The sequence below is a fragment of the Zonotrichia leucophrys genome, chromosome 5 (genome assembly GCF_028769735.1).
Source record: "Zonotrichia leucophrys gambelii isolate GWCS_2022_RI chromosome 5, RI_Zleu_2.0, whole genome shotgun sequence".
Classification (NCBI taxonomy): domain Eukaryota; kingdom Metazoa; phylum Chordata; class Aves; order Passeriformes; family Passerellidae; genus Zonotrichia; species Zonotrichia leucophrys.
Window position 1 is genome coordinate 55,838,461 of NC_088175.1, and position 16,015 is coordinate 55,854,475.

Consider the following 16,015-nt stretch of genomic DNA (forward strand, 5'->3'; position numbering starts at 1 on the left):
TCTAAACAGAGAAAAAACCCCAGAGATCTTTCCCTTAGACAAGCTTTGCTAATGCTAAGCACCAGTGCTGAGAAATTCTTTCCATGTAACTTTCCTCTCAAAGTATCTCCTAAGCAGTTATTATGAATTTTGAACAGTTAAAAGAAACATGAATGTGAAGATCATAGAGTAAAATGTAATTATCTCTATTTTCACATCAATATAACCTTTCTTCATCAAGATACTCTTAGTTTTTGGATTGAACTCTTTACTTCAGTATTAACAAAAAGGGAATATTACATAAAAATTCCTGAAGTATTAAATGTCAATACATTCATATTCACTAGAATCTGCAAAAAATTACTTGATGGCTTGAAGTCAAATACAGCCAGAGTCTTGGCTTCAAGAACTCCTCACTGCTGACCCTTTTAGATATACATTTATACACAGTGCCAGGCCTGAATCACACACCTGATCTCCACATTTCCTACAGCAAAGATTTCATGCCACAGACACCATGGTACACAGCATCAAGTGTATAAAATCATAAAAATCATAAAATCATTTGTGCTGTGAGGCATCTCCTGTGGCTCAACCCTCAGGCCAGTTTTGGGACTAAATGGGAAGAAGAGTAAAGAGCAGACAGAGTTAGAGGAGCAGCATCAGCAGCTGCTCAGTGTGGCACAGACACATTGCTGCTCTGGAACCAGGGATGGGGATGCCTTGCACATTTAACAAAAAGCCTCTGCCCCACTATTCCACATACACTGCCATACTCCAAAAGCACTGTTTGCTTGTCCTCAACACTTTTTTGTACTGATGGGATTTCCTGAAGCAGCTTTACTTCTCAGAGATTTGATTTTTTTTGGTGCTGTTTGCAAGGGACTCAGGGCTAGGTCAGGACTGAATACTAAAATGATAATAGCTGATAAAAAAAACCTGAACAAAACCCCATCTCATTTGCTATTACTTTTCCTAAGTTGGAAATGTGTTTTAAAAATTAGTGTAAAATTACTGTAACCCTTAGTAAATTAGCTACATTATGGCTGAATCTGTGACAAAATTATACACAATTATCAATACATGCAGACCAGGTTTTCATGGCCTCCTTCAAAATCTGATTTACATCCAGAATTGCTACGAATTGTTAAGTAGGACTTACTATAGTGTCTTTTGCAAACACTATATTAAATTTAAAAACAAAACAGAAAAAAAAAATCCCACCACTCTAGCAAAGACTAAAGAGAAGGAGAGAGATGAGACCAATGTACACTTTCAGCATGAAATTGCCATGGTATCATTCTTTGGGCTTGCCAATACTTGGAGAAACTGGGGTGGAGAGGAGGGAATGAAACAGAAACAGGTTCTTTGTACCCTTATGAAATGCTAAATTTTCCTTCTCCCTCTTGCCTGTCAGTAAATCATGAGGAAGTTGTTAAGCAAAAGAAATTTGCATGAGCACCACTGAAATTTCTGAAAATCTGAGTTTTTTGCAGCCTACCATTTTACTTGATTTACATGAGCTGGGTTTGAAAGTTCTACACTGAATTCTGAATACTACTGTGGTTCTACACCTTAGACACAGGAGAAATACATTTAAAAAGAAAAATTAAAAGTTAAAAATATCTAAAATACATTTAAAATGCATATATTTGGACTGGGAAATGTTTTAGGTTAGGAATTTTTAAACCCTATCATATAAAGTATTATCTTCAAGTACAGTGTCCGAAAAGAAGTGAATATATTAGTTTAACTGAGTTTATAATAGGCTAGCTAATGGTAACAGGTTTCTCAGGTCTGATATGGGAAGCAAAACCTGACCTATAATACCAATAACTGCTTCAACAATTTTTTATGTGTTCCTTTGATGGAAAGTTGTTGGATCCTAAAGCAATACCAGTTTAGTCGAGCTCAAATATCTTCTAGGGAAAGCAACATGCTGAATGTTATCAAAAGGTTAAATATCTGTGTCAGTTAAAAAGAAATAAATTCTAATAGAAACTCATTTTGTGACTTAGCTGGGCCTGTTGATATGCTCCATGTAAAATCACAGCAGCAGAACAGGCTGGTTGGTTGCCAAGCCCAAAGGCCCTGGCTACACCTGTCTGTGGATCTCCCTGCCACACCAGAACCTCCTGCACAGCCCACACCCAGCGTTATTCTCATGGAAAGAGTCAAAATTGTGTCCAGATCGAAATTCAGTGTGGAGAGATCGAATATTCCTTGAAAGCTTCATTCAAAAGGAAAAATAAAAATTAAAAATTCAGGAACAGGAAGGATTTAAGATGGGGGGTTGCAGGGGCAGAACACAGATGAGGTAGAAATCAGTTCCTTTACAGGTAGTCTAACACATGAAAAACTTTGACACAGAGGCAGGAACCCATTTCCCTCATATTTAAAAAATCTTTGAGATTATTAAAACTTACTTAAAATGAGACAGAAGGTTATCTTGATTATGCATTTGCCAGACTGTTATAAGCATATCTCCATATGAATAAATAATTACTCTTAAATACATTTAAATTCATGTTAAGCTAACTTGGTATTATGTTAAAGGTTGAGAAAATCAAGACTGTCAAAGGCAGTAACCACAGCAGAGGAAGCAGCAATTTCCCTTCTGCTGTGACATAAAACCTCCTTATGTGACAAGACAGGGTAATGGTTCTAAACTGATGGGAGAGTTGATTTAGATTAGATATAAGGAAGAAGTGTTACACAACAAGGGTGGTGAGGTCATGGCACAGGTTTCCCAGAGAGATTGTGGATGTACTGTCACATTCATATTTTCTGAAAATTTTTCTCCTGGGAAGCTGAGAAGCCTCAGAGAAAAAGGAAAACAATAATTATCTCATTTGCTTCTCCTGTGTTGTGCTGCCTTGGAATGCGTTTGGAGATTGTTTCATTGGTTTCCTGTGAGTTGTTTTGGCTCTTTGGCCAATCGAGGCCAAGCTGTGTCAGGCTCTGGAAAGAGTCACAAGCTTTCATTATTATCTTTTTAGCCTTCTGTAAGTATCCTTTCTGTACTCTTTAGTATAGTTTAGTACAGTATTCTTTAATACAATATAGTATATTATTATTATATTTGTTATAAAATAATAAATTAGCCTTCTGAGGACATGGAGTCAGATTCATCACTCCTGCCTTGATCTGAGGGCAACACAAATACAATAATGTCCCATCCCTGGAAACATCCAAGGCCAGGCAGGATGGGTGAGCAACCTGGTCTAGTTGAAGATAACCCTGTTGGACTGGATGACCTCTAAGGGTCCCTTCCAAACCAAACCATTCTATGATTCCATGGATGATAAAACATTAATGTTTTATCATTTAATCATAAAAAATTACATAACTTCATTTCAGTATTATTTACAAAAGCAAAGGAAATCAGATGAATTTTAGGGTGATACTTCTAGACACAAAGCTTCAGAATACTCTGTCCTAGCCTCCTCCTGAGAAGAATTCTCTTTCTACTAATTTTAGGTAATGTAATATTGTTATAACTTCAGTTCTAAAAGCCTAAATTATAAATACTATGGCAGAAAACGACCACAGGTGTATGAGTAATTTCAAGAACTAGAATGTTACTCTTCTTGAAGATGTATCACACCCTAAAAAAGCACAATATGATTTGCTGAAAATGTTTCTTATCCCCAAATGGAGTTCTCACTGTGCAATAACGCATGGAGGGAGACACATGGAATTAAAGAAGACACAGTATTTGATTGCCCACAGAAGGAGGTCACTGAGGCAAGCCAGTCTAAGCTGGTGAGAAAAACTGCAGAGCTATTGCACAGCCTGTCAGCTCCACTGAATCTGAATATTGCATCAAAGATATATTCTATAAAAAAATTCCACCAAGTCTAACAAGAACTTCATTGGGGGAAAGTAAAAAGGAAGAATTTCAACAGTCTACCATTAAATTAGGAGCTAATAATTTGATTTACAAAGAGTTTTTTGTTAAGAAGTTTCTGATGAACCCTTTCAAAGTTCTAGACACTAAATTAACACGAATGGCTGCAAAAATGCACCATGTCAGTGGAAAAAGGTAGAAAATTAAATCAAGAGGAGCAAAAAAAAGAGAAGCATTTAATTTCTCATACTCTGGATAACTCTCAGTGAGAATCAGTCAACTATTTAACTAAAGATGTCAGTTCTCCAAAGGACCAGATAGTGGAGCTGTAGCTGCTTTTTACTGAGTGCAAAACCAGCACCATCAGGTACAAAGTGAAAAGTCCATGGGCTTCTGGCTCCATGGAGACATCCAGGCCTACATCAGAAAAGCTGCAGGCAGGAAGGGGAAAAAATAAAGAATAAAGGGAGAGGCAGGAGCGAAAGGGTAACTAAAAGAACAAGCAACTTAAACTGGGGCAGGGCAGAGTTCTGCCTAATCTCAATGGATTAATGACAGACTACAGAACAAAATGGATTTCCTGACAGGCAGCACTCAATGGCAGCCACCCCACTGACACTCCAGGATCACTGTTTGTCCAAGAGCTTCTGAGTCTTGTGGAGTGAATTTTACTGGCCCTTTAAGGACTTCTTCTTTTAACAATAAATGAAACCTGAGAAGGCTGAGAAGAATTCCACCTTCAGTAGCACAAGTGAGACTGAAATGCCATCTTTTCTGTGACTGTAAAGCTGCAGGAGAGGAATTGGCACAGAGTGAAGAAGTGCCCAGCTGAAAGGCCCCCAAAACCACCTTGCATCTGGGCATGCACTGGGGCTGCACCTCAGACATGCATTTCCCCAGCTCTCGTGCAGTCTCCAGCTGGGAATCACTGCAGCTGGCTACAAACACAAAGACTGAGATGAGAAGCCCAAAGACCAATGATTGTTGCTGTCCTGAGGCCCAAGAGGTGTTTCCAGAATTCACTCACAAGACCCCAGGCATCCCACTGTATCTCCTTTGGAGTCAGATTAATTAAAACTCCTGATGTGCCCATGATTGTGACATTTTAAACACCCTGGAAAGTTATTTCTTTGGATAAAGCTCAGGAAAACATTTTCACTACTGAAAACAAACTCTTTCACAGATTGGAAGTGAATAGGCCTGGGAAATGCAGAACAACGGCAAAAATCTTTGGAATAAGGAAGACAAAAAAGCTAGGAAAATTATTCTGAAGGAAAAACAAAAGACAGAAACACACCATACAAAATGAGTACAACTGATGCATTTGAACTGGAAAGGCAGAGCAAAGCATTTATTTGAGTCTTGAGATCTGTATAATCAATCCACTTTCTATTTCTCCTTCTTTCCAGTTCCTCTATGGTATATGATACATCATCCCTACCTGGATGGTTTTGAGTAAAATGCACTTCTATATTTATACAAAAATACATTTTTCTCACCAGGAAGAGGCAATAGTGCACACTAGACTGACTGCAGAGTGATTTACATATGTTTATATATATAAACATATATATTACACATATATTAAATTAATGAATCTGAAAATAAAGTTTCTACACAGGTGCTGTAGCAGGTAAATAACACCTCCCCTTTCCTGGGATTTAGAAGAAGAAAGTATTAAATAAACATTTTATTATTACTACAGCAAAACAATGTTACATAATATTAATTATTAAGGATACAAGGTCAAATATTTAAGAGCAATCACATGTTTATCAACTGGGCTGCAAGAGAGAGAACATCTAAATGTCACAGGAAAAATCAGAAGCTTTAAAACCAGGAGCCATTACATCATCCAGTGGGACTCCTGCTGCACTAGAGACAATTTCCCAACAATCTGAATGTCACAGAGGTATGGACCAAAATACAGATATTTCTGAGAGGAGCTGGTCAGCTTGTGGGAATTTTCACACTAATGCATATCCAATGCAACGTGAGAGCATTGAAAACAGAATTCTTGTCACTGAACCTGCTTAAGAATCCTTTTTGTAAAGGTGTGACTGACATTTCTGACTACAAAAATCTCTACTTTGCTGCCTTCTGCAAGAAGCAAGCACTTAAAACTCTGTGACTCTCTTTCCCAATTTATAAACTTTGTACAAGTTTTCATGACTTGTTATTCCTTATTGTTAAAAACAGGTTTATTCATTCAGTTCCATTCTGAAAGATTAAGGCAGAATGGTAGGATAGTGGAAAAGCAAATGATTAATTGTATTTTGCACACATACAGAATCCTGCTAACTCTAAACCAATGGTTCAATTTTAAACTGAAAATTAAAATTTTTCAATTTAAAATTGAAACTGGTTGCATTTTAAGCTGGTAATTTATTTCAATTTATTAAATATAATCCATTAATGTAAAACATGTATTTCATACTTTGTGTGGAAGTGGAACTTAGAATTGTTCCTACTTGGAAGGAAGGAAAAAGAATCTACAAGCAGGTAAATTTTTATTGAAAATAAATTTTTAACATCTAAGCCATCACAGCATTATTTTAATCACATTCAGTTTATGCATTATGGAAATACTTCATGCATAAAAAACTGCAATTTTATCAGGAGATTTAAGTATCTTCATGTTTTTATGAAGTTTTGTAATTTCCCTTAATTAATGTATTTAAAACTTCTATTAGGAATTTAAATATTTTCCCATGTTAAAAGAAAAAAAATACTCTAATTTTAATGGGACCATTTTTTGCTACATATTCCAAAGGATTTCCTTTCCTCAGAATAACTTTAAATTGACACATGTACATTGTTTCTGTGATTTTTTTGCATGAAATCTATGCTCTGCCATGTTTACTTTGCTTTGCTATTCCTTGTTCACTTATGTGATATATAGATATGAATTAATAAAAAGAAGAACTTGGGATACTTTCTCTTCTGGTTTGAATGCTGGTTTTGTTTTTTCCTAACAGAACTTGCAGAATTAGAAAAAAAAATTACAGATGTTATTAAATAATTTCTGAAAAATTAATCTTGGCCATCAATTAATACCAGTTAACTCCTATCACATGGCATTACTGAAATGATAGAGGTTTTAAATTCCACAGAGGTTACTGGATAAAGCTAATAGGCTAATGCAGCAGTGGATGTACTAAGCCATCTTAAAACAATGAAAGTGTTGATCTCAATCCAACTAGAGCCCATTGGGCTGGAAACAAATGGCATTTATTTGGTTTATTTATTTGTGTTATGCTGTGTAAAGAACATAAAGCCCAGGAGCTACCTCATGGCATCAAATAGGGAGGATGCCAAATACCATCAAAATTAAAAATCTTGATGATTTTCACACCCTGAATGTGCTTTTTCACAACTGCCCAAAGGATTCCAAAGAAAGGCTAATATATCTAGTTATGTGCTCAAGAACATGTAGAGTGAAGAGTAAAAACTTACTGTGATCCAGTGAAGTGTTCCAAATGAAGTTCAAACCAACCAGAACCAAAAGACAACTGCCTTTTAAAACCTAGGGAAATGAACTTGTTCCCACTGAAATGCATGGCAGGTTTCCATTGATATAAGTTTTGTAGGAATGATCTTTAACACTGCTGTTTAATACATAATCTATATTACTGTTATTTTTTTGCACAATTCAACTTGGAATGCAGCAGTGTGATATGAAAAGGGATTTTTGTTTGCAAACTTGGAATGAAATCTGGCTTGGACTAGATTGCATAATAAAGAAGCCAGCAAAAGGGAATTTGACACTCACCATTCTGGCAGAACTCAAGTTTCTCAAAACAAAAATATTAAAAATACTTTGATAATGTTTTTAAAATGGAAACCAAAAGGAAGAAAATGTAAATGTTAAACTATGCCAGATACTGAGGTCTTTGGTTAACAATCATTACCTTCTTCAATGTGGTATGAAAATAGTAATAAAGCTATTACCTAAATATACTGCAGAATTAAAAAAAGTCTCTTACTGGCTATAAACCAGAAAAGCTATTAATCCTTTATACTAGCATGTTGAATTTCAAACTATCTGAGATTTAATAAATCCATTATTTCTTCTTCTTTATGACCTATTCCTGAATTAATCAGGCGTTCTCAGTACTTATTCAGCACAACACTTTACATGTTCCCAACTTCACACTCCTGAGGAAACCCAAACCCTTATCTGGCTTCACTGACTTCACTGCAAGCTATGTTAAGCAGAAGTTTCTGCCTGAATAATAGCTCTGGTATTTTGTTGAACCAGGAACTTGACTTCTGCAGATAAGAAGGGATCCCTCTGACTTCTCCTGTTTACAAGTGCTCAGTTTTATCAGGTCACAGTTATGTGCCTTTAGCACAACAGGGATAACAGTTATTGGAGAGCAAGACCTATCATTTTGTCCTGACTCGAGAATAGTGCATGTGGAGAGGAAGAGGGGAAGAAGTGCAGTAGGAATCAGATTAACACACAACTACAGAATAACAAGATTAGCATATTTTCAATTATTATTACCATAGCCATATATAGAGAAGATTAGGTGGATCAGAAGAATTAATCTTTGAAAGTATAGATGTGCTAAATTCAGCCATATAATAATGCTGGCAAATATTGATGCTGATTAACTTTGTGCTGTGAGAGTTCATAATCTGCATACAAAGTCTGAAATACAGCTCTGGGTTTGGAAATACCCGTTAATCAAATGACATACTAAGGATTTTAATGGTTTTCTCGTGCTGCTTCAGCAATATATCTTAGCCATGACCTGGCAATTCAATGATCATGAAGCCTTTGATCTGTTTCCTGACCTGTTAAATAGTATCAGTCCAAACAGACTGGGAGAAAGGCTGTTTTAAGGCAGTGGATATTCTTTCAAGCCAAACTGAGAAGTCACCAGTCTATTTCTGAAGACTTTTCTTTTGGCTGCAATTGATTAAAGAGAGAGCAAATTCAATGACCTAAAGTCAGAAGGATATTTATCACATTAATAATCCCTTGGGCCAGTTAACACACTGTAGGTTATTTATTCTCCAACTCTGTCATAAAAATGAGCCAGTGCTGGTTAACCAGAAAATATTTTTTCCTGTTAATCAGTGATGTAATTCTCAAAGTGGAAGGTAGCAGTAAAGTCAAAGCAAATTAAAAATAAAGAAGTGAAAATAAAATCTTTACCCTAATAAAAAGGATCTTCTCTCCAACTCTGTATCTTCCCTGTGAAAGACGCTCCACACAGAACTTAGTAGGGCATTTACAAGGTGGATCTTCAGAAATGTGTTTCACCTATAAAACAAGAAGCTATTAAAAGGAACTGCTTAAAGTAGCATGGATAGCAAAACATTCAATAAGACACTTGTCATAATGTATCATTTAATGTAAGTCTTAATTGATGGTATTTTTCTTGGTTTTGCTTAACATTTCTGTAACCCCAGATGCTTCTGTAACCCTGTGGTGCTTCCAATAGCAATGATTTAGTAGCTGAGTTAAAAATGTTACACAGGCCAGCATCAAATCTGCACTCTTTATCTGGAGTCAAGCAGTTTGTTACATGGAGTTTAGACAAACTTTTGTGAGTGTATTCTCAGCATTTTATGATGAGTCAGCTCAAAGTGCTAATACAGCTAACAGGCAAAATGAAGATGTCATAAGATGCATCCTGCCTTCTAAATATACAAAAAACTGAGGAATCTTCCTTTCCATTAAGAGGCTCTGCCTCTTTAAAATTGTGCTCAAACACCTTAGGGAAAAAGCATACAGAAAATACTGTGACATGATTAAAAATTAATGCCAAGACACTCCCCAGTAGTTCCAAGTGCCACTAGATGATCTCCTTGTTAGGGCTGGTTCAATCAAAGTTAATTTAAAGGGCCCTCAAGAACACTATCATTGCCAAACCTAACTACATAACCCCAAAAAATAAGGGCTGAGAAAAACAGATTAAAATCTCCTCCCTGCATGTTATTAGCTGCATCAGCTTGACTTTGGCTTCCTTGCTCTGGCATGTGCTACCAAAGACAGTGACATTCAGCAAAAGCACATTTTGTACTCTTCAATGATGGCAAAGCAGCAAAGGCATCAATACCAAAAGAGCAGGTCTGGCTGTGCAACTCTTCCTTGACATTCAAATTGCACTTCTGCAGAGGAACAGCAGGAATTAGTGCTGCATTTCCATACTCTGTGGTTTTCTTGGACAAAATACACACCTAGAACGTCAGCATGAAACAATGCAAAATGCCAGAGGAACTTGTAGATGTCTGTCCATTTCAAACAATACTCCAAAGACATTTTCATATCCAGTTTGCAAACCAAGGCCTGAAAAATGGTCTGAGGCTCAGGAAAGGATATTTTCAGAATAGCTAAGAAATTAAAGGCTTAAATTGTTTCATAAAAAGAAAAAATGCTTGGCCAAAGCTGCAGCACTCCAATGAGTGTTTTGCTTATCATGAATAGATAAGGCTTCTGAAGTACAAATGTTTTTCAGATTTGCTTTAAGAATTAAATTATGGTATGTTAAATAAGCCAAAAAGAACTTAAAAGGCAACCATTGTTTCTATACTTTTGAAACTAACCCTGTTGAGTGATTTAAAGACTTTCCAATTATTTCTGAAATTGTCCAATGCCTTAATCTGAATAACTTCATTACCCTGTGGAGGCTAAGTGTAAGTACTTTTTATAAGTATTCTTAAGACTTATTTATTTTTAATCAGGGCATAATATTTTTATGAAGAAAAATAACTAAAATTAACAGAGGAATTCTACATGTATTTTACACACAAAAATTATTTCTCAAGTATTAGATTAGTTGTCCTCAGTTTGAATGAATCAAGTTTTGAATTTTGAGATCAGTTACTCAAATTATTTTTATCAACATGGATGAGACATAGCCTCCATTTCTGGAGAATTAGAAACTATTAGAAATTATTTAGATAGTTAATGTACAATAGGAATAATTTACATGAAATCAGTGGCTGATGACTTAAATCCAAGTGCAGCTTGCTGGGGATGAAAAAGGTGTATTCCTGTATTTCTAGGAAGGTGGAACCAAGCCTGGAATTGTGCTTAGGGAGCTTTTTGGCCATGGCCCTCTGAATGCTGTTCAATAACGAGGGATTCCTGACACAATAAATATCCTTTGGCATTACCACCCTAACACCTGAAAATGGCAGCAGGAACTTAATGCTTCATCCACCAGAGCTCATATAAGGAATCAAAAACCCAGAGTTACTGGGCCCAAACAAGATCAAGGTTGTTTTGAACAATATAAGACCAAAACAGACCCATCTTCTGCCTGTGGAGAGAGAAAGCCACAAACCTACTCTGGTGTAAAACAGAGGATAATAAGATCTTCACTGCTGATCCTGCTGTTGCAGGTTCCATTGCCTTGCTGTCCCAAAGGACACAGAAGTATTGAGTGGAATTTGGAAATCAAATAAGGAAGCAGAGGGAGGAATTATATTCTATTTTATTTTAAGTCTGGACTATATGAGAAACTGCTGCTATTTTATGGTGTGAGTGTCTGGGGCAGTGCAGGTCAGGACTCTAGCTGGATGAATTCCATTCTGTTTCTATCCATACTGCTTTCTAAATTAAAGGAGGTGGTTAGAGAAAACCTACATTCTCTCTGTTCAATTTCTACATGATACGCAGTCACCAGCCTCCTTCTACACATAACTGTTTTTTCTCAGTTCTGCTGAAACACAAGTGCTTTTGCAAAGTTAAGGAAGAAATACAAACCAGAGAATTTTAAATGTAATTATAGTCATCAAATTTTTTAAAAAAGTGTTTCAATAAAATGAAGGAACATTATATTCCATCTGCTCTTTGTAACAGGAAAGTGGCACATGGATTTTTCAAGAAGTGCTTTGTAACTCCCAGGTGGCACATCTACCTTGCAATGTAGTAGTTACTATGGTAACTGCTTCTTTTTACAGGCTAGGTTTGTACTTTTCCAGTTTAACCTCTTCATGGGCTCAAAATGTGTCCTTTTCATCTGATTCCAGCTATTTCAAATGAACCCCTTGGGTTTGCACCAGAAACATGAACACACAACATGCTGCAACAATTTAATGAAATCCAAAGCAAGATTCTAACAATCAGGAAAACAATGCTTGTTTTTTACTATGTGAGAATCATGCAGAACAGCATAAAAATTAGGCTGAAATATCTCAGAAGTGTTTGTTAACATTCAGTACAAGTCAGTATGAGCCAAATCTTGTCCTGACTCAGTCCTTGCTCAGACAAAGCACCAAGGGGGAGTTGGTGAATAAGGAGTAAAGCAGTAGTAAGAAGGGAATGTGGCCCTAAGCACAAAGCTAAGCGAAGCTGCAGGGCTCCTACACAGTGTGACTTTTTCTTCTTTTTTCTAAGCTTCAGACATAAATAACTGTGGTCAAAAAGCAAATAACTCTATAAGTCTACAAATGTTTAAAATAGAGTGAGATAAGCTCAGGCTTGGGTGTGTTTTGCAAGTGAGTGCACGTCAGAACCAATAAGGCAGGAAGAAGATTCCCCCCACAACTTACAGCATCATCCAACAGTTTCCCTGTGCTCTTTTTCCCAGGAGACTTTGTGGGTGATGGTGAAGGAGATGGAAGGGGAGCTGAAAGTGTTTCCTCTTGTTCAATCTCTTTTTCCAATTTTATTAATCCAGGAGGTTCCACCCCACACCTTTTGGAAACATGCAAATAATAAATTACCAGTCCATATAAAGTATTACATATTTTAAAACAAAACAGTGGAAAGAATTTCTACTTTGTGTACAATAACAGAATGACACACACACTAATAGACATGTTTGAAATACACCAACCCATACTGCCATAATTTCAAATTAACAGAAAAAAAAATTTAGATGCAGTCTCTCAGTTAATCAAATTTACAGGAAATAAAGGTACTTTTTCAGCTTCTCTGTCTGATATAATATATGTTGGTGAATAATTTATGAACAAAACAAGACCTCAAAAATTGCAATACCATGCAATGTATGGTCAAGTTCAGTACATTTGCACCTTTTTTCTCATTTTTTTCTTTCCAAACAGCATCTTTTCAAATAACTTAACAACATCTATTTTGTGTTAGTATTTTCTGAAGAAATACAAATGCAAAGGGATTAAGGGCTTTCGTGGTTTCAGCTATTGCACTGAATTTACAGATAAGTAAACTGAGACATGGCCACTACTCTTCAGAAGTGGTGAGTGTTTCTACTAATTGATTTTTGACAGACAGCCTCCAGATCTCTGCTTGCAGTGGCAACACACGTGTAGCTCCAGCTAGAACAAAATACATGCAATTCCTCATGGATAAACTCAAACCAGAGCCCTTGAAGAGCAAAGGTTCCTTTTGAAAGATCTTCTGAAAGCTTCATGGCAAGTGACTGAGTCAGTATCTCACAGCACGCAGCAGAGCTTGGACAGAAGTCAAAAGTCTAAAAGTGCATCCCATTTTTCTAAAAACCAATAATCCCCTTCTGGTTTTTGGGGTTTTTTAATCTGCCAACACTGAACAAACCCAGAAAAACACCCAGAGTGTCACTGTCATATTTTCTGGAAAATCCCTTTGCCAGGATTTCTTCTCCTGGGAAGTTGAGAAGCCTCAGAGAAAAATGAAAACCATAATTATGTGATTTGCTTCTCCCTGTTTTGCTGCTTTGGAAGGTGGCTGGAGATTGTTTATCCAACAGGTGGGTGTTTGATTGGTTTCATGTGAATTGCTTTTACTAAATGGCCAACCACAGTCCAGGTGTGTTGAGACTCTGATGAGTCAGTCATGAGTTTTAATTAGTATCTCATTAAGCTTTCTGTATCCTTTCTCTATTCTTTGGTATAGTTTTAGTACAGCATTCTTTAATATAAGTACATAAAATAATAAATTAACCTTCTAAAAACATAGAGTCAAATTCTCAATTCCTCCTTCATCCTGGAGACCCAGCAAATACCACACCAGAGCTCCTTTTTCAGAGAATGACTTCAGCTTGGAAAAGTTATCACACCAGGTGGACTTCTCATAGCAAACTACTTGTACAAATGAAATTCTATTTTTATCTGCAGCAGAAAAGTCCACAGTCCAAATGCAGAACTATACTGACTAATCTAGATAAAGAGCTGGACACTTAAAATATTGAGCATTAACAAATACATACCATGAAAATTAAAGCTAAATGCCATAATGATCTTAGAAGTGTACAGAGAAAAGATATAAGCACACATACTAGCTTTTGCATTTTTCTGATAGTTTAATTTAGTCATACTACTGCCTAGTAAATTAATAGAAAGCAAAGCAAGAACCAAATCTGTGCTTGTATTGGCTTCTGACTGGTGCAGTGTGTGTAATGAAAAGTCAGCCAACATTGAGGCAAGCACTTATATACAATCTATTTACTTCCTGTCTGTCTGCAGATGCTGACAGGCTGTAAATCATGGAATTCCCACTGGGCTCTAAGCCTGCTTCAGCACACAGCCTTACTCATCAAATAAAACTCTTCCACTGTAAGAAATGTTCCCTCTTTGCTTCTACTGCTTTTCATAGTTTCTAGATTTTGTCTTTGTGACAGATTTTTAAAGTTTCCTGTGCTTCCAGTATTCTGAATTCCTCTGATGAACAGTTGAAAAATAAAATCAATGATCAAACAAACACACACACTTTTTTCCCCCCACATGCTGTATGAACCTGAAGCAAAGTTGCTGGAAAGCTGAAATTGTAAAAAGCCACATCTTTTCTGAGAGAGGTAGAGGTGCAAATGCCAGGAAGGTATGCTGAGCATTTCCTTTTCTGCTCCTTTCTAGCCTGGCCTCTCACAACTCCATGTGAAGCAGCAGTGCACTGTAACATGATCTCTGTTAGGCTTCTTAGAGCACCACTTTCCATTTTTATCAAGGAAAAAGTGAATACAATAGCAGAAAGACCTTGAAATTGCTCAACAGTAATTCCAAAAGACCTGCGAGGGTTGTTTAACCCTGCAGGGTTTAACAGTAACCCAAGAACTTTATCCTTTGTGCAGAAAAATAATTTAGCTGTTTTCCATTGTATGATCTCTGCCTTTCAAATACTTAGGAGAATGTTGGACCTGTGCAACCCACTGCAATAGTCTGTGCATTTTCAGAGGTCAAATCCACCCTGTAGGACACTTCCCTCCCTCATAAATCTGTATTTATGTATTTATAACTGTATCCACAACACCTGCCAGTGACACAAGACCTCATTTTAACTACTGAAGCTTTGCAGACGATCTCAGAACTTTGTTTTCATAACAAGCTGAAATTCAGGATAATTTATCAGGCAGCTGTATCTTTATTAATATCTTTGAACTGCCACTCTTTGAGCCAAGTGGTCACGCCAGTTTCCCATCACTGTGCAGTCCATCCATCAAGACCATCTGTCTCTGATTTGTCCAAGGGGACACTATGAGATAACGTGCTAAAGGCATTGCTAAAGCAAAAGGTAAATTATCACCTGGCTCCCCTCCTCCAGAGACTATCTTTGGAATACAAGTTCAAGTGGAGCAGAACACAGCTCAATGGAACTCCTCCTCACGCAATCCTCATTCTTCCTCACTTGTGCCTCAATCACAAGTCCTTTTGCATTAAATAAAAAAGCTCAGGTTGACTTTTGGGAGTGACACACCTGAGGACTAACAGCGATCTAGCTGGGAAAAGCATGCCAAAAAAGCTGAGTCTTCGTGATGAGTAAGGCACTTTGAACATATCTCTCTACTTCTAAAATTACTCAGTGTCTCTGACAGTTTTTGCTCTTTAAAAACAGACTGAGGCACATTTTCAAAGATCTCCAGAGCTCCTGTTCTGGAAAGCAGATCCCTAAGACTGCCAACTGTCACGGACATATTTTATGAAAAATCTTTTGCTAGGATTTTTCTCCTGAGAGGCTGAGAGGCCTCAGAAAAGAAATGTAAACAATAATTATCTGTTGCTGTGGAATGCAACAGGTGCATCTTTGATTAGCTTCATGTGGTTGTTTCTAATTAATGGCCAATCACAGTCCAGCCACCTCAGACTTTCTGAGCAGTCACAAGATTTTATCATGCCATTCTTTTCTATTCTTTTCAAGCCTTCTGATGAAATCTTTTCTTCTGTTCTTTAGTATAGTTCTAATATATCATTTTCTTTTAATATAATACGTATTATAAAATAATAAATCAGCCTTCTGAAACATGGAGTGAAGGTTCTCATCTCCTCCCTTGT

General features: G+C 36.8%; 1 protein-coding gene across 5 annotated transcripts in view; it reads right to left on the reverse strand.

Annotated features, from left to right (window-relative positions):
• The window catches only part of GAS2 (growth arrest specific 2), a 74,322-nt gene that overhangs the window by 15,041 nt on the left and 43,266 nt on the right, over nucleotides 1-16,015 (reverse strand). For all 5 annotated transcript variants that reach the window (XM_064714221.1, XM_064714223.1, XM_064714219.1 and 2 more), the window contains exons 6-7: nucleotides 12,344-12,488; nucleotides 8,997-9,104 (exon numbers count right to left, since the gene is read on the reverse strand). In XM_064714221.1, coding sequence (XP_064570291.1) covers nucleotides 8,997-9,104; nucleotides 12,344-12,488 — 253 coding nt within the window. The remainder of the gene's footprint in view (nucleotides 1-8,996; nucleotides 9,105-12,343; nucleotides 12,489-16,015) is intronic.